This window comes from Lactuca virosa, chromosome 4 (genome assembly GCF_052849685.1).
Source record: "Lactuca virosa cultivar CGN04683 chromosome 4, Lactuca_virosa_CGN04683_v6, whole genome shotgun sequence".
In the NCBI taxonomy this organism is placed as follows: domain Eukaryota; kingdom Viridiplantae; phylum Streptophyta; class Magnoliopsida; order Asterales; family Asteraceae; genus Lactuca; species Lactuca virosa.
In genome coordinates this window covers 260,064,136-260,084,303 of record NC_136429.1, presented here as the reverse complement: position 1 = coordinate 260,084,303, position 20,168 = coordinate 260,064,136, and the positions used below count along the sequence as shown (strand labels likewise).

Below are 20,168 nucleotides of genomic sequence, written 5' to 3'. Positions count from 1 at the left end.
TAATTTATACAGAGACATAAAAAACAATTACCTTCAGAATATTAATCTTTGTTAGTTCGTTTGGTCATGTATCATTATATATTCTTCAATTAACATGTATTTGGTTTCCAGTTATTGGATTTAATTCTGATGTGATCATTTTCGTTTATGCACACCAACTGTTTGTTAAAATGCTTCAATGAACAGGAAACATATATTGCTTGTTGATGCTGTTATAAATTGAATATGGATAAGTCTTGGATGGGAGCCTACATAACATCAGAAACGTATGTAAAGGGTGTTGCAGAATTTTTGAAATATGCAGTACACAATTACAAGATTTCTAAAAATATGGATCCTGTAAATACCAAAAAAAAGATGAGAATTCCATGTCCATGTGTCAAATGTGTAAACCATATATCTCATTCGGTGGATGTGGTAGATGATCACCTATTCAGGAATGGAATTGATCAAACATACACGAATTGGAATAAGGATGGAGAGACAGAGGAACCACCCAGAAATTATATATATGAACATAATTTTGACATGGACACGTCATACGTTGTTGATTCCACAAACATGAACACAAAAATGCCAGCAGATGCTGCAGAAACAGTAGAGATGGTGGAAGCTGTAGAAGAAAATTTTATTGGGAACCCTGAGAAGTTTAGAGAATTGATTGAAGATGCCGAGAAGCCCCTATATGAAGGGTGTCCTAATTTCACAAAATTATCTACAGTCATACAACTACTCAACTTAAAGAGTAAGTATGGAGTATCAGATAAGTGCTTTACAGAATTATTGGTTTTCATCAAAAATATGTTACCAGAAGGTAACGAAATGTACAGTAGTACATACGAGGCCAAAAAAGCATTCAAGGCAATGGGTTCAGGGTATACTAAGATACATGCATGTGTCAACAACTGTATACTTTACAGAAACGAATACACAAACATGTCAGCATGTCCTACTTGTGGTAAATCAAGATGGAAGGTCGATGAACAAAAAAAAAATTTACAAGAATATTCCTGCAAAAGTTTTGTGGTACTTTCCAATTATTCCGCGCTTGAAACGACTTTTTCAGTCTAAGACTACTGCAAAAGATTTAACATGGCACGCAACAGAAAGAAAGGTGGATATTGGTGTTTTAAGTCACCCAGCTGATTCACCAGCATGGGCTGCCATTGATGACAAATATCCTAACTTTGCTAGCGAGCCAAGAAATTTGCGGCTAGGCATTTTGGCTGACGGGGTCGACGTGAATAGAGGAAATAGGAGTCATAGTGTGTGGCCTATTTTAACAGTCATTAACAACCTTCCAGCATGGTTGTGTATGAAGAGAAAGTTCATCATGCTTTTGTTATTGATTTCGGGAACACCAGGAAACGATATGGATGTGTTCCTAGCAACTTTTATTGATGATATGCAATTATTATTTGATATTGGAGTTGAAACATACGATGCATATGCACAAGAGCAGTTTAAACTACGTGCAGTAGTGTTATAGACTATTAATGATTATCCTGCTCTACGGGTACATTAAGTGGTTGTCCATATAGCGGATTTCAAGGTTGTGTTGTGTGTAGCGAAGAAACACACTACATTAGACTGCCTGAATCGAATAAGCAGAGTTATGTTGGTCATAGACGATTTCTACCGTATGATCACCCGTTCAGAAGACAAAAAAGGCATTCAATGGACAAAAAGAGTTCTCACACTCTCCAGAACCTATGAATGGGGAGGAAGTATATAACAGGGTCAAATTTATAATTAATAAATGGGGAAAGGTCTAAGGGCAAGGAGGCAGAAATCCAACAATCTACAACTGGAAGAGGTGGAAAGATAAATAAAAAAAGAGAAAATCACGCCAAGTGGGTACTTCAGATGTTGGCAAGCAAAATAATACATACTGGAAGAAATTCAATATATGTTATAGACAGCTAAGGTATTGGCGTGACAATTTGATTCCATATTGTATAGATTTTATGCATGTCGAAAAGAACGTGGGCGAGAGTTTAACCGGAACTGTGTTGAACGTTCCCGAGAAGACGAAAGATGGTTATAAAGCTCGATTGGATTTGGTTCATTATGGTTTAAAACGAGAGCGGCATCCTAAGATAGAAGGGAACAACACAACACTTCCTGCAGCAGGTTGTACATTGACAAAAGAGGAAAAAGACAAATTATGTGAAACTTTATACAACTTAAGGCTTCCTCAAGGGTATTATTCTAATTTTTCTAGTTTGGTGAGTCTGAAGGATAGGAAGTTGATCGGACTAAAATCACATGACTATCACATGCTCATGCAACAATTTTTGCCCATAGCAATTCGATCTATTATGCATCCACCCACCAGAGTTGCTATTACAAGGTTTTGTTTCTTTTTCAAATCAATATGTAGCAAAGAAATCAAACTGGATGAGCTCGATAAGTTGCAAGAGGAGTTATGTGTAACCTTATGCCTTCTTGAGAAACACTTTCCACCATCATTTTTTGATGTGATGATTCATTTAACCGTTCATCTAACTAGGGAAGTAAAATTATGCGGTCCAATATTCTTTAGATGGATGTACCCGTTCGAAAGGTTTATGAAGGTTATTAAGGGCACGTGCGAAACAAAAATAGACCAGAAGGATGCATTGCAGAAGAGAATGTTGCAGAAGAGACAATTGAGTGTTTTAGTGAATTCCTCAAAAAGATGGATACTGTTGGTATTCGACCTGACAATCATAACACATGTGGAATTCAGATAGGTGTAGATAGTAGTTCTATTATGGATGGTACTCCTCTATCAGCTGCTAAATCGGTAGAAGTTTCTGCAGAACTATTCAGCAAAGCACATTTCTTTGTATTGCAAAATACATCTGAAGTACTCCCGTATATCAAATAAGTTTTTTTACATGTATGTTTTTTTGTTATAATATTAACATTAACGTATTGACAGACGACACATGGATTTTTTGCAACATCAACACCCTACTAAATGAAAGGCACAGCTAGAACAAGACCACATTAATACATTTGGTCATTGGTTACGAAAGGAGGTATATTCATTTCATATATGTTGTGTTCTTTGTTATGTATTTCTTTATATCTTAAATTCATTATGTAACTACAATTCAGGTAGAGACAGAGTTAGGGGGCTGTAGAGAAAGTATAACCGAGACAATGAGATGGATTTCACATGGACCCAATAAGAACATTATTAAATACGATGTATATGCTATCAATGGATATACTTTTCGTACAAAAGCTCGTGAAGGTAAAGTTTACCAAAACAGTGGGGTTAGTGTCATTGCAACTGACACACACATCAGTAAAGAAGTTGTAACATATGCCAAAAACACTTATTATGGTGTTTTACAAGAGATATGGGTACTAGATTATCATTTTAAACGAAATCCAATTTTCATGTGTGACTGGGTTCACAATAGAAATGGGGTAAAAAGGGATAAATTGGGGTACACACTAGTTGAACTAAAAAGATTAGGCCATAAAGGTGATCCCTTCATATTGGCCTCACAAGCACAACAAGTATTTTATGTCACATACCCGCTCGATCAAAAAATGTCTATTGTGTTCAATACACCTCCCAAAAATTACAGAGATACATATGAAGATGTAGATGAAGAACTTAGTACTGTAGTTCCTCAGAATGATAACATATTGCCACGTGTAGACACACTTGAGTTGCAGAAGGAAAATGATTATTTTTGTACTGATTGTCATGGTATTGTTATACGTACAATATGTGTTTCTTAATGTCATGAATTACATTTATAGCGATAATCTTTTTCTTTCTTTTAACATTTAATGATCTTTATTTCTGTTTGTAGAAGGGAAAGGCCAAACCTTGATCCTAGCGTTACGTGGAGAATAAGAAAATGACAAAAAATGATGATGAACTTTCCTTAATATTTTTTTACCATATTATACCATCAAACTATTCTGGTGTAATATTGTTATAACTCAAAGTTATTTTTTTTCAGTTTTTTACTGTAATGGTGGACGACATGTTATAACATAAACTGCATGTTATAGTAATGTACTTTTGTTATGCAATGTTAGACAAAGTTGTATTCTTTTCATTTATTTATCATACTATTCTGTTAAAATAAGTTGTATTCTTTTCATTTTTAATGGTGTCTGATCTGGTGCAATTAAAAGAATAGATGATAAAAAGGGCAATTTGGTCCTTTCTTATAGCTCTTATTCAATACAACTATATTGTTATTTGTTTTTGTTTTTATAATTTTTAGTTTGTTTTGTTTTTTTCAGAAATTGTTTCTAACTTTACAAAACTGCCATTCATTCTTTTCATTAATTTATACAACCCTTTAATTGCAAAATAAGCAATGTACTTTTGTAAAATGCCATGATTGAACTTTTTGTTCATTTTTAATTCTGCAAAATGATATCAAAGATAAATATGGTCAAATTTAAGAGTCTTCCAAATACAATAGTACAACCAGAATAAACATTACATATGTGTCTATATTTACATATAGACACATATAATAGCTGTAATCTTAATTAAATGGTACATACACACACAAAATTTGTTTCTTCTTAAAACCAATTCATAATATTTTGACACACATAATAAATTATACATGACCATAAGTAACCAATACTAACTTGTTTTAATTTCTTGCGTTAACTAAGTACAACTAGTACAGAACCGCCCTATGGACACACAAATATTTAGTGTGACCATATGTATCACCTTTTAGCTACTTTGTCTGTTATGTGGCTAAATAGGCACCAGGTTACAAACACACATAGAACTAACTCATGTCACGATACGTTAATCTACTGTCTCTCATAAAAAAATTATGACAATCTTAATCGATACCTGTGGCTGATTGTGATCTATGGCCTCAGTGGTCGAGTGTGACTAATATTTGTCACATTTGGTATAATTAAGTGTGGTTAAAGTTTTGATTATCTATATAATGGCCACACAAAATAATTTAAATGTATCCAAAAACAATCTCTAAATTTTTTTAGTGACCTTTGGCCACACTTTTAAGAAAAAGTGTCACAGGCCGTTTTTCAGAAAGTGTGACCGTAGGTCATTATTGTACTAGTGGCTATAACTCAATAAGATCCTCCGGTCAATGTATCTCAGTGGGACCCTCCAGTCCCACAACTCAATTGGACCCACTGGTCCCTCAACTCAGCAACTCAATATAATACACAGTATGCATATCTCAAAGAAAATAGCAGGATATCTCAAAACACAGCTCATACACATAAGACCCTCTGGTCACACATAAGTACCACTCAAGGTAAGTATAGTGAGAAGACTCACCTCGTAAGCTAGTAAGTGAAAACCTCGTACTCGGAAATCTCGAACTCTAACCATCGGTCTAGCCTCCGCCTAACATATATATTAATTATCCCTAATTAATAATGGCCCTCAAGAAGCTAAACTAACCCTTCTACAAACTCACAGAAGGGTAAAAGACCATTTTACCCCTCCATAGGCTTAATAGTCCACAATTTGACTAAACCCTAAAAGTCAACAAAAGTCCACGGCAGGGAGTACGCTGCACGTACTCGATCTCTACGTTGTGCGTACTCGGCTGCCATGCGGGCATCGGGGATGCGCGACCCCTACGTCGCGCGTACTGGATTTACGCCCATCGTACTCTCCAGTTTCCTCTTTCTCACTCATTTGGTCATAAACGGTTAAGACCTTGGCTCATATCATAGATCCAGACTCTCTAATAGCTCTTAACCCATAAAGTCAGTGACTTTAAGCCTTTGCATGGCTGAAATGGTCACCAACTCTCAAAATATACACACTTTTGTCTCAAGGAGCTCATAACTCATGCATGGAGTGATTATTTGATTTTTATGACATTACACCACTCATATGCTCAAAAGGGGTTGGTCCTAGTCTCTGGAGTTCAAGATCTCATCAAGTCTCCACCTTTTGGGACAAAACCCTAAAATACTCCATTAAGATGTTCATATCAAAAGAGAGGTAAAGTTTGAAGCTTTTTACCTCAATAAGAAGCTCCAAACTCAGATATGCTCGGATCTAGAAGCTTGGAATCCAACTCCTTCTTCTTCAAGGCTTTCTCTCCTCTTCAAGAACACACAAGAACTCTCAAAGGCTCATAAATACACACTCAAGGTCTAAAACGAGGGTTAGGGCACTCTTAGGGTTTGTTGTCTGAGAATGGTGGCCAGAAATGAGGCCATCATATCCTTTATATAGGGAACTCACCCTAAATTAGGGTTTTCACTCTGCGCCTAGTACGCCCAGCGTACTAGGTGGTCTCTGCGTCACTTGCACGCTGACGAGTGCGCTAAGCGTACACCTCAGGTACGCCCCGCGTACTCGTTTTTCACCCTTTTTATAATAAGGGCCAAAATAGACAATAGCTCAAAAGATCAAGGTTCACAAGGTATACCTGGACTCGGGATGTTACACTCTCGTTCTCAATCTCCAAGTAATACTTAACATTCTTGGGTAAATAAAAGTATTGTTGTGGTGTTAGAAATTTACCCATCCGCCATACACGTCCACGTTGTTCCTCAGTACCCAAGGCCTCGGTAAGCACATCATGTGTTCCACATGTAACCTCTCCAAAACTTCCCAATTTCTGCAGCTCATCCTATCAAAAAATTGGGACAAATGTTAGAAAAAAAATGGGACCAATTTCTGCAGCCCTTTGGCCAGCCAAAGAACATCGTCACAAATATCTTCCCTATTAGCTAAACGTTTTTCAACCTATTAGAAATATGTCTAATTAATGTAATTCAAACAAAATAATTGAAAATATTGTAATTCTAACAAGCTTATTTTAAAAATAAACCTCTTTCTTAAACCAACTAATAAATGTCTGACTATATTGGCTCCGCAACCATGTACTCTTGCGAGAGTCATGGGGGTTGAGATCCTTCAATTCCAAACATATGTTGCCTGAAGCGTATTAGAATTTAGAAGAATGTTTTATATGATAGATAATGGTGAAAGAGTATACAGTTTCATGTAATTCTTACTCTATATATGGCTCTATAACAACAGTGTTTCGTAATACATAAAGATGATCTTGATCAAGTAACTTAGCATCTACAACATCGATTGTAGCCTTTGGTAAAGGCTTTCCATTGTGGATTATTTCAACAACACGTTCACAAGGATTTCCAATTGATTTCATGTTTTTTGAGTAGTCTGAACAAAATTCTAAGGCCTCATCTGCCACATAATACTCTGCAATGCAGTGCTCGGGTCGATGATGATTTCTTGCATACCCTTTAAGTGTTTTTTTGTAACTCTGAAATGGATATATCAACGTAAAATGAATCGGGCCACACATCCTCACCTCTCTAACAAAATGCACCATCAAGTGAATCATGACATCGAAAAATGAAGGAGGAAAGTACTTCTCTAACAAACATAATGTTAATACGATGTCACTTTGCAACTTGCCTAGCTTACTAACATCAACATCTTTACTACATAACTCATTGAAAAAATGACACAAACTTAGGATTGTTCTCCGCACCTTCATGTCTAACACCCCTTTGATTGCAAAAGGGAGAAGTTGTTGTATTAATACATGGCAATCATTAGACTTCAAACCATTCATCTTTGAAACATCATCCGACACGATATTCTTGAAATTAGAGCAATACCCATGAGGTACTTTTATATTAGACAGGGTATCATAAAATAGATGTTTCTCTGCGGAATTCAATGTGTAGCACGTAGGCGGAAGCCAATGTCGATCCCCTTCTGGTTGAGGTTGTAATTCAGGCTTAATGCCCAACGCTTCAAGATCTTTTCGTTCTTTTAATTCATCCTTCGTCTTGTGAGGAAAATTCAACCTTGTCCCATAAACACTCTCGGTCACATTTTTTTCTATGTGCGTGATATCTAACTGATGACGAACATGCAACTTCTTCAATTATTCAAGATAAAAAAAATTGACTTTTTATGCCAAAATTTAGATCTCTCATCGATACATTCTTTTTTCTACTTTGACTTTTCCTTCTTTGGTGTTTCCTTCTTTGACTTTATCTTCTTACCCCATGTACTCTCAAATCCCGCCAGATAGTCATAAATATCTTCACCTGATGATGGTTGTTGCATAAAATCGTGCTCCGGTTGATTGTTAAAATGTTTTTTTCTTTTACGAAAAGGATGTTCAAGTGGGAGGAATATTCTATGCCCAAGGAATCATACTTTTTTGTACTTTGGTAACCACTGTGAACAGGTATTCTTTGAACATATTGGACAAGTATAATAACCTTTGGTAACATACCCCAAAAGATTACCATATGCGGGAAAGTCACTTATAGTCCACAATAATATTGCTCTTAGATTAAAGTATTCTTTCTTATAAGAATCCAAAGTCTCAACGTCAGTTTCCCACAAGAGTTTTAGATCTTCTATCAATGGTGCCAAGTAGACATCAATATTGTTACCAGGTTGGTTTGTCCCTGATATCAACAGAGTCAACATCATGAATTTTCTTGACATACACAAATAAGGGGGTAGATTATATGTTATTAGGATAACCGACCAACAACTATGCTTGGAACTTAATGACTTGTGAGGATTGATACCATCAGCAGACAAGGCTAATCTAAGATTTTGTTTTTCTTGTCTGAATTCTTTCCACGTGTTATCAACAAGCTTCCAAGAAGGGGTATCGCGGGGATCAGTAAGCTTCCTATTATTGACCCGACCTTGTGCATGTCAAGTTAAGTCATGTTCAATTTGTGGTATAGAAAACATTCTTCTAAATCTAGGGTTGATAGGAAAATACCACAAAATTTTTGAAGGTATGTTTTTTGTATTCTTCTTCCAACGAGATGTGCCACAAGTTGGACATTGAGAAGCATCATTATGTTCTTTCCAAAATAGAACACAATCATTTTCACATGCATGAATCTTTTCATATTGTAGACCTACTCCTTTTAGCAACATCTTGGACTCATATATCGAGCTAGGGATGGTATTTTTTGATGGTAAGATATCTTTTAGGACACACAAGAAAGCATAAAAACTAGCATCAAACCAGCCAAATTGACCCTTCAAATGTTGGAATTTCAATAATCCACTAAGTGAATTATACTTTGACCCTACATAAAGTGCTTTATCACATTCTTCAAGAAGTGATTTCAATGAATCAGGTTCTTTGCCTAAATATTTGAAGGCATCATGTAGCATATCCTTTATATAAATAGAATCAAGAGGAAAGGAATTGTTAGGGCATCTAGAATCAATCTTGGGTTGTTTTTCTCCATGGAAAGACCAAATCTTATAATTTTCATCGAAGCCGTGGGCAAACAAATGATAACAGACATTGTCAATCGAGTGGTGACACAAATTGATACAATTTACACAAGGGCATGGAATAACATCTAACTTTCGATTATTACTTTGTGCAAACTCTAGAAAAGCATTCACACCTTCATCATATGCATTTGATAATCTAGTAGAGGTAATCCATGATTTATCCATTAAACATTTGTTACCAAACTACATAATTATTTACCATTTAAAAAAACAATGATTACATATGTATAGGGACAAAAACTGTGCAAAAACAAAACTGTACAGGGGCCAAAATTGTACATGGACAAAAAAACTATACAGGGGCAAAAACTGATGCAGATACTAAAAATATATAGGGATAAAATTGATGCAGGGACCAAAACTATGCAAAAACAAAACTGTACAGGGGCCAAAACTGTACAGGGACAAAAAAAACTATACAGGGGCCAAAACTGATGTAGGGATCAAAAATATACAGGGACAAAACTGATGCAGGGACCAAAACTGTGCAAAAACAAACTTGTACAGGGGCCAAATCTGTATAGGGACAAAAAAAAACTACACATAGACTCATGGTTTGTTCATTTAACATTTTTTCATGGCAAGGGCTAAAAGCAGGAAACAAGAAACAGAAGTATGAAAAAAATCAGTGAAAAGAATGGAAGTTATTACCTTAGCTACAGTTCATTCAGGTAAGGAAGTTAGGGAGGATCCAACTGTGCAGAAGCCACCACTTTGTTCTCTTCAACCTGAAAAAGAAGCATCTTGTTACATGTTGCCAAAAGGTTAAAAGGTAAAAACAAAAAGGGCTTGTTATCTAATATAAATGTTGCCAAAAGGTTCAAAAATGATATTTTTTTATTGCAGCTCAGAACAAGTTGGTTACTGTGTTTTAACTCATTAGTGGATTTGTTAGCAATTCTTTTTTTATGAGAGTTGTTAGTTTTCTTGAAAGAAAAAGACGTGCAATGACATAAATACTGAATTTTGGCATTTGTGGCTTTCTTTTTGAATAAAGAAATGGTGAATTGGAAATGAAAAGAAAAATGGATGAGAAGGGCATTTATGTCTTTTGCAAAAAATTTATGTCTAGCATGAGAAGGTTTTCTATTTTTCCTAACAAGATTTCTAGGGTGTTTCTTTTATGACTAGGATGAGAAGGGCATTTATGTTTTTTGCATAAAGATGATGGAGTAGATCAAAAGCATCTATATGTCGCACCTTTTTAGATGAGACAAAAAATTGCAATTTTTGTCCGAATAGGCAGTTGGTGTTTTAGTATGTATAAACTAATTATGAAATGTCCCTAGATATGTCAACCCTCAAAAAATAAAATCAGAAGAACACTAAAAAATCTTAGGTTTAAATAATGCAAAATTTAGAAAAAAAAATATTGTAATAATGTAAAGCTACTAATTGTCTTCTATATGTAGAAATTAATTCTTCACATTTCCAATAATAATATATAATGTGTCGTATTTTTGTGCCAACCTATCTATCTATGGTGAGATAATAATGAGGAATAGTTTTCTTTGCAAGCAACAAGCATGAAGCAGTGACCTGTTAAGGTTACATGATCAATTCGTTTCGGATTTTTTAAAAGAAATTGATTTGTTTTGTTTATTTATCTTGATACAAAAACTAAAGAGATGAGGTAGCAGTGGCATGGTTAAAGTTGTTTTGATAAGGGTATATCAATATGTATGATAAATAATAGTAATATATTTTTCTTATCTTAGTATGTGGAATATCGGTGTAATTTAAAGCAGAAACCTTTGATTTATCACCCTTGGAGGCTGCAGCAGCAGGAACATCTTTCTTACCAGAAGCTACACAAACAGGAGAACCCAAATAAATTAACTTTAAATTAAAAGGTTAACAATATCCAGCTTCAGCTGAATTGTAGAATATAAAAACTTTACATAAATAAAATTATAATTTAATTAAAATCAAGAAAATTTTAAAATAATCTACAACCTTATAAACTTTTATAAAGAAAAATAGATTATATTAGAATATTTCATTCCATTCCACAGTAGATTTAAAAAAACCACACCTCGCTAATGATTCATTATCAACAAAATGAATGGAATCAGATTCCTTCACAAATGGTCCATTCCATTCCATCAAACAAAGCAAACACTTTTTCTTAATTATAACGGAATAAACCATTCCGATTCCTTCATACCAAACATAACCAAAGAATTGTGAGATACCTAAAACTATGACATCTTTAAGCTTTTCAAGTCATCAATCTTACTCAAGTGATTTTTCTAAAGTTTCTCTTTAGTGTTTGAGTTTCAATTCTAATAGTTTTGTCTCAGAAACTAGTAGTCTGAGATAAAAGTATGACATCTTTAAGCTTGTTTTACTTAATATTATTGTTTTTTTATTTGTGTTTGGGATTATCAGTTTTTACCACAAGATAGGTTTTGTGAATTTGCTAAGCTATCTCCAATGAAGCTTCTAAAAGAAACAGAGAAGGTTGTAGGTGATCCTCAACTTCCTGTTTTGCATCGTGCCTTTGTTGAAACAAGTGCAAAAGTACAAAGATCTGAACAAGTAAGCCTTTGAGCTCATTAAAAATAATGAACAACCATTTTCCAAAATATCATAATAGTAACATTGTACTTTTTTCAGGTTGTTGAGAAGAATAAAGAAATCCTAAATCAGCTAAAAGCACTCAATGCTGAACACCAACAAGATGTGGAGCGTGTTCGCCAAAGAGACGAACTTTTAGCCAAGGAATTCTCACATAATTATAAAGAATTCCATCATACCAAAAAAACTTTCCAAGCAGTGTGTGAATGTAACAAGGTGTTTTCATTTCCATGTCTATTGAAAAACTAGGTAAAATTTTATTAGAATATTAACCATAGACTTCAAGTACTATATGTGTATAAAAACTGAAATAAATCGTGTTCATTTTATAACCAAAATGTCAATAATAAGAAAACTATAACCATGTAGGAAAAGAAATCATAAAATGCATTAATATTGTATCATACATATCTTTTTACTAACTCAAACGATAGCTTAAGGCAGCTAAATAACTATTTTGTTTTGCCCAAAGGATAGATTAAGGCACCAAAACATACAACAAAATTACTGCGCACATAAACTCTTAATCTGTAGTCAACTGTTGAATCAAAAGGTATATAGCAGAAAACCTCCCCATGGAGACTCAGGTCATATAATTTACAATTTTACCCCTTCCATTTGTTATTATACATAACTGTCATCTGATACCAGTTAGATTCTTTTTTAATTTATTGGATCATTTCGTTTTTATAGACACTGAGTTCATGCACCTCCCATGGAAGTTTACACAAGACGAAACCATGAAAAGAGCTTCTATAATCGACAATCAGAGGAGAAAACCCTACTAAGTGCAAGCATATACATGAGGAGAAAACCCAACTAAGAGCATATGTTTGAATAACACAAAGATCTGGTTTTCTTGAAATTTTACCTTGTGTTCAACTTGAGAAGCTTCAGAAGGTGAGAAACCCTTGAATGTGTTCAATTTAGCATCGGATTCATGGCTACCAGGCGCTTCTTCCCCTTGTGTCGACATTCTTCTGCTCTTTCTCTTGTGTTACTTGGTTCTATGGCCAAATGGGGAAGTTGACTTTGCCTGAATCGTTTCAATAGGAACAGCAAGCTCAACAAGTGACTTCTCCAATACCTTAATCGGACCTAGCGCACGTAAATTTGAGCAGTCTCCAATGATGATAGGTGAGCCCAAGGTCGTCGGTGAGGCGAAGTCAGCCCGATGAGAAGTAACATCACGCCGTCGGAGGAGATGTTGTCGACAAGGCGAGGCGAGGTGAGGTGAGGTCCCAGAGCTGATCGATTGTAGAGAGTGTAGTGACTGGTCAGTGAGTGTTTTGATTTTTGTTTGAAAATCCCTAGGATATTAACTCAATTTTTGTAACAAGATATGCACGCGTTTCATTAAAATTATAAGGCGATAGTTATAGAGGACGCGCGTTTAAGATAAAGCGCCCTCCGTGTTTTTAATTTTTTTTCTTGAGACACTAATTTAAGGGCACGCAATAATGTGTGACCTAAATCCTAAAATTTTTAGAAGAGATGACACTATTTTAAGGTCACTGTCTTTTGCGTAACATAAAGCAATGCGTGTTGTAAATTGTGTGCCGTTAAAGGGTGTTTTTGTAGTAGTGTATCTCCGATAGATATTGTTGATGGTTGTGGCCTAAAATTCCACAGTGCCTTCGTAAGCCATTTTTTGTGTGTCCATCATCTCTTGGGCTGATTCACAATTCTGTACGAGATGATACACATGGTATGGAGGAGAGTTTCCAATAGCAGCCTTGGATTTTACATCAAGACTAAGCAGTTTCTTGTCATCGTCATCATAACTCGTCTCTAGCTTTTGCTTCCAGAGGCCAATAGGAGCATTGTTGGGCATGGTTTGGTACATAGGAACATGGGGACCTTTTCCAACAATATTTCTCATCTCATAGTCAATGGTTTCAAGAACAACCATTTCGTTCGTCTTCCATATAGCGGAATTGTGTTCATCAAAGGGAGGAATTTTGTTGAGACTAAAGGATTAAGGATTCGACATGATTACTTGAGTGTATCACAAACATACTCTGATACCAATTGAAGGTTTATCTAGATCGAATACACTTCAAGTATTAAAAACAAACGTAAACTAACATAAGAAAAATAAAGAATAGAAAGTAAATAACACATGAAGTTCTCCAAATTGTTCTTTCACACAGAAAGAGTTTTGTCTTCATCAACAAGACGAGTTGTCACAAATACGATTAAGACACCATGCCGTGTTCCATACATTAGGGTTTTCCCTAATGTTGTATATATACTAATCTATACATATCAATCCCATGATTTAAGGGTTTGAATCTTATCTATAATAAGAAACGATCTTATCACAAAGATACCGGATCTGTGATCTATTTTATACTTATCTATATCATTACCTCTTATACAAAAGACTACAATAGAATAACTATATTATGCATTGACACTGATAAGCTTGATACGTTGGCTCTAGTTATAGAGTACATACCGACGCTGACAGATGTGTAGAGTGTTTGAGTCATCAGATCATAAGGTGTGACCTGACACATTTGGTAGCTTCTTCCCTTGGGATTTGCTGGTAGGATCCTTGGGGTTTTCTTCTCAGCTTATGGGAACTCCATCTTCATGTGCCCTTCTTCTCTGCAAGTGAAGCATGCTTTTCTTTTTACTGGACAGGTTGTAGAGATATGCTTTGACTTCTTGCATTTGTAGCAGACGACATAGTCGCCAAAATGCCTCTTATTGCACTTGTCACACCACTTCCCTTCCTGGTTGCTTCCAGACTCGTTGCTTGACTTTGAATACTTCTTCTTCTTTCTGTTGTTGTTGTTTCTTCCTTCACCTCTCCTCTTCTCACCAACTTCGGCTTTGTCGGTTATCCTTTTCTTCATCATCCTTTAGACAGACTTTGTAGCCCAAACGGCAGCCTCAAATGTATGTGCTTGCCAAACCGGCACAATGAACTCCCAAGGTAGCCCCTTGGCATACTTATCTATTTTTGTTAATTTGCCCGGAACAAGTTGTAGGGAAAACTGCATTTTATTAGTGAAGGCGTTGATGTACGCATCCACTGACTTGCTTCCTTTTGTCAAAGACAGGATTTGATTCTCCAATTCCAACATTTTCTCATCTTAACAGAACTTCCTCCTGAAATGGGTGAAGAATTCATCCCATTTCAGCTATAGTGGCTTGTTAGGGCTCACAATCTTCCCTAACATGTTCCACTAACAAAGTGTTGTGCCTTTGAACTACGTTACAACATAGGTGGTTTGTAGCTTACCCGTGCATCCATATGTTATGAAGGCCAACTCAATCTCCGATATCCAATCCATGACACCTATGGGATCTTCCTTCCCATTAAAAATGATGATGGATTACATGTTATGAAATCCATATACTTGCAGTAGGCTCTGGGTTCGTAATTTCTCTAGACTTCTAGTTGCTCCAGTCCTTGATAACTTTCCGAGTCATAATTACTTCCTTCCTGGATCATCGTGGTATGTGCAAGAATCGGTCCATTGTTGGCTTGTTCAACAACTACTAGCTCATTGTTCACATGTGCTCCTCTTCTAGCATTAGCTAGTCCTTGAGCTAAGAGCTCCTTAAACACACGTTGTAGTTGATTGAGCATTTTTTGCATCATTGCTCGATCTTCATTCATAGAGATTTGAAAATCAGCTACTCCGACATTTTGAGGTACTGGATTTCCTTCGTTATTGAGGATTATACCGCTCCTTGTTATCGTCATGACGTTCTATATACCCAAGCAAGAGTTTAGCATACCAAGACAAAAATATTGGTAGGTAAGATTTAGACGTGACATCCTCCTTATTACTCTGAAAAGATATATATGCTATTTCTAATACAGTAATTAAATGCTTAGAAATCTGGACAAATGAAATTTCCTAATACTAGGTCGACAACAGAACTTAGCTTTTCCAGTACTTAGCAATCTAGGTGAAAACCTAAGGTCGTCTATACATATCATTTAGCACATATAAGGCATTTCTAAAGTACGCTAGTGCATAATATAGCAAATAAGGTATTTAACCTATGTTATTCTATATATATATATATATATATATATATATATATATATATATATATATATATATATATATATATATATATATATATATATATATATATATTAATTTCTTATTTAGCACTAATATTATTTAAGACCTATACCTTAAAATATCATAGCGCTTATGTCTATTATGCTATACAATTAACCTAAACTATCCTACATATACACACCTCGCCATCATTTCTTAACCTCTAATTTTTAGTCTAGAAATCCTACAAATTCCTAGTTCTATTAAAATAATTCTCTGATACCAACTATGACATCCTCTAATTTTCAGAACCAATTAAAACTTTTCTTTACGCTTTTAAAATCAATTATTTATACTTGCGGAAAATCCCAATACAAAAGACCATTTTGATTTCAAATGTTTGTTTTCAAAATGTTAAAAGCCTAAGGATGTCATAATCAATACAAAAACATAAACTACAACATAAAGACCTAATGGCCATGGACACTATTGCACGTTGTCTCTTAATCACTCAGTATCCTAATCAAATTCAACTACCTTAAGTCTTGATACATGTGATGCATATAAACTGAGTGGGTTAGTTTGGGGAAACTTGGTGGGATACATAGGGATTTAAATCCCACAATATTGATATGATAATATTCCATAATTATCAGACCTACAACACTAACCGTTACCATACAATATCCATATAGGCTTACATTCCTACATATTCATTCCTACCAATCGTAAAAGATCCTAGACCAAGATTATGAGATAGAATTATCTCTCCGATGAACCATTTATGGTAAGGGTTTGACTACACAACTAAGGGCTCCATTGGCCGATGTAAGAATTAAGGCACCCAAGCCTTTAGAGTAATTTGATGAATAGTATGTTACCTTTCATCTATGTATGTAGGTTATGAGCCTACATTAACAACATAATTCAAAAGACCATCTAGAATGGTCAGGTGTTGTCTTTATACTCTAAGAGATAACCATACATACCACTAATAGTCTCCAGATCGGGGACCACCGCTTCTATTCATCATGTACGAAGTTATCGTACATCGATATCTGATAGTGTCATGGAACAGAGCTTTACTCTATGTTCCTATGTTACACACATTCTCCTAATGAGACTACCTAATATCAACTTAATTGAACTATGCATCTTCCATAAGTCTATGTTTATCCCTACACTAGATTACAGTGCCTGAAACTAACTTTTTAATAGCAACTCTATTCTTGGGCGACACCAACCAATCTTAGTTCATATATATTCCGTAAGAGTATTAGGAATTATTTATCATTTATCTTCTCAATAATTTTACTTTGAATATTATTATATAATATTATCTGTTTATTATAACGCAAAATAGAACCATATCTAGTTCGCACATAGCATGTTATATATCATAACCTATCATCCATGCAATAAGCATATAATTCACATATGACTTAATTTACTATTTTAATTAATACTTGTATTAAATCATGTTCATGAAAGGGACTATGCACTCACTTGACTTAGGTAGGTGACTGGTGATCTAGGCAGAGCTTCGCCTAATACCTCAGATATTTCTGAGACCTAACCATAATTAATACATAGTTTTAGTCTAATGATCCTGGTGACTAATAGTAGTCTAGATTCCTCGCTAACCCCGATGTCTACATCAAGATCTATCAAGTAAAGATCAGCAACACAGGACAGTTGGGAGGCAGGATCATTTTGGGATAATAGCTTTTCTGAAATCCAACATCCAAGCCAACGTGGCCATTTTAGACACCTCTCCCATAAGTAGATTAATCAGTATAACGACTTGGAATTACGGATAAATCTTATTTATAGGTTCATAATAACGATTTATGATTATAAATATAAGTTACACTAAAAAGATTAGAGTGTAACTGTAACACCTCAAATTTTAGACCAAAATTTTCATTTTAATTTACCAAAATCAGAGTTTCATAACCAAGTTATCAATTACATAATTATCCCAAAACAACCAGTATCATAAATATCAGAGTTCATAAACATGTCCTAGTAGTAAATCTCACAGCGCGTGTGTACAATCAGACCTTCGCCTTCCCACGGTCCTCGAAAGTACATGCCACATATAAATCAACAACTGTAAGCATGAAGCTTAATGAGTTCCCAAAGATACCACATACAACACAACATCAAAAAAAAACTATGGGTTATCAGCAACCCAGGGGACTATCATCAGTCCTAATGAGCTAACAGCACACCCTGTGGGTTATCAGCAACCCTGGTTGGCTATCAGCAGCCTCAGCCACATATAAATAACATAACATAACCATAAAAGCTAGACTCAGCTAGTCATCATAAATACAACTATTCTACCACATAGGTAAGAATAAGTGTGGAGACCCACCTGATACTAACGAAACATAAACCTAACACCCATACTTTCGGATCTAGACTCCGCCTAGTCAACAAAATAATTAACCCTAATTAATAATTAAGGTACAAAACTCACTCGCGAGCCCAAATCCCACAGCCAAACCTTCTAAGGGAAAAAGGACCATTTTGCCTTTCTCATGGTCCAAAACCCTAAATCTTGACCAAGGGCTAAATTCAACACTCAGCGAGTACGCTGAGCGAGTACGCTGAGCGTACCATTCCTTATGCTAGGCGTACAACGAATTCAGCTTTCATCAAGGGAGGGACCGGCTACGCTCAGTAGTACGCTCTGCATACTCCGTTTGCCTCTACTTCAACCAAGTTAGTGTTTTATTCCTTTAAGACAACTAACCCCACCACAGATCTGACTAATCTAAGATGTCTTAACCCATGAAGTCGTTGCCTTTAAGCCTTTGCATGGCTAAGGTGGACCCAATGCAACATTCTTTAGCTTCTAATACACTCTAAGCTACCTTACATATGCATGAGCCAAAGGGAATGATCAAGGAACCATTTTTATGGATCTATAGGTCCTAAAATGCATGAAAGGAGAACTACAATTCCCTAGAGTGCTCCAAACTCATAAAGGTCCAATCTTGGGGACAAAAATTCATAAAATTCAACCATGAAGATCTAAAGAAAGACTTGCCAAGGTAGAGACTTTATAGATGAAAATGATGCACAAATAGGGAAGGTTTCTGGATCTACAAGCTTGCTAGCACCCACTCCTTGTTCTCACGTCTCCTTCTTCCACTACAAGCACCAAGAACACTCAAAAACTTGTAAAAGATGACACAAGCAACACAACTCGGGATTAGGGTTTTAGAGAGATTTTGGAGGCTAATAAGGATGCTCAAATAAAGAACTAATGTTCTTTAAATAGGGGGAAACCCTTAAATTAGGGTTTGAAATATGGGCTAGTATGCCCGACATAGCACACGTACGCCCAACGTACTAGCTAGCCATCCGCGATCATGCAGGTTGCATGAGTACGTTTTGTGTACTCTTATATACGCCCTACATATGACCAATTATGCGAGTCTTTTTTCTTCAAGGGACCAAATGTGACACTTTTGATAAAGATTCAAGAGATAATAAAAATACCTAATTTCGAGATGTTACAATTCTCCCCCACTAGAATCAGACTTCGCCCTTGAAGTCATCCTCAGGAAACAACTTAGGATATTGCTCACGCCTCTTAGACTCGGGTTCCCATGTCTACTCCGAACCTCTCAGTTGCTGCAACTGAACTTTGACCAGGTTCATCACCTTGTTGCTCAAGGTTTTCACATTCCCATCCATAATGGCCACAGGATTCTCCAAATAGTTCAGGCGATCATCGACCTAAATGTCCTCCACAGGGACCACAGTTGTCTCGTCGGCTATATACTTCCTCAGCTAGGAAACATGGAAGGTATCATGAATCTGTCTCAGCTACTCCTGTAGTTCCAACAGGTAGGCCAACTTGCCCATATGGGCCAAAACTCAGAAAGGGCCAATGAACGTGGGGCCCGGCTTGCCCCGTTTCCTGAAGTGGATAACACCCTTCTAGAGCACTAGATCTCCCACCTAAAACTCTCACTCAGAGCATTGTCAATCCACATAACTCTTTTGGAGGCTCTACGTTGTCAGCAAACTCTGTCGAACCTGCTGTATAAGATCAATCATCTGGAGCACTACCTCCGTGCTCCCCATGACCCTCTGTCCTACCTCGCCCCAACAAATAGGAGTCTGAAATGTCCGACCATAAAGGAGCTCGAATGGGAGCATACCGATACTAGCACGATGGTTGTTGTTATAATAAAACTTAGCCAACGGAAGATTGGAGTCCCAACTCTCACCAA

General features: G+C 36.0%; 2 protein-coding genes across 2 annotated transcripts; one reads left to right on the top strand and one right to left on the bottom strand.

The window, feature by feature from the left end:
- The first annotated feature begins 225 nt into the window (after positions 1-225).
- On the top strand, positions 226-3,862 carry LOC145105845 (uncharacterized). Its single transcript, XM_079042930.1, has 7 exons — positions 226-975; positions 1,067-1,461; positions 1,919-2,203; positions 2,384-2,566; positions 2,608-2,851; positions 3,106-3,712; positions 3,819-3,862. Exons 1-7 carry the CDS (start codon positions 226-228, stop codon positions 3,860-3,862), a joined length of 2,508 nt encoding a protein of 835 aa, XP_078899056.1.
- Positions 3,863-4,237: 375 nt separating this feature from the next.
- On the bottom strand, positions 4,238-11,455 carry LOC145105844 (uncharacterized). Its single transcript, XM_079042929.1, has 9 exons — positions 11,335-11,455; positions 11,057-11,112; positions 8,772-9,487; positions 8,569-8,675; positions 8,186-8,442; positions 7,038-7,901; positions 6,653-6,727; positions 6,503-6,611; positions 4,238-4,386 (listed from the first exon to the last, which is right to left on the bottom strand). The coding sequence occupies exons 1-9, from the start codon at positions 11,453-11,455 to the stop codon at positions 4,238-4,240; spliced, it is 2,454 nt and encodes an 817-aa protein (XP_078899055.1).
- Between the last annotated feature and the right edge of the window lie 8,713 nt (positions 11,456-20,168).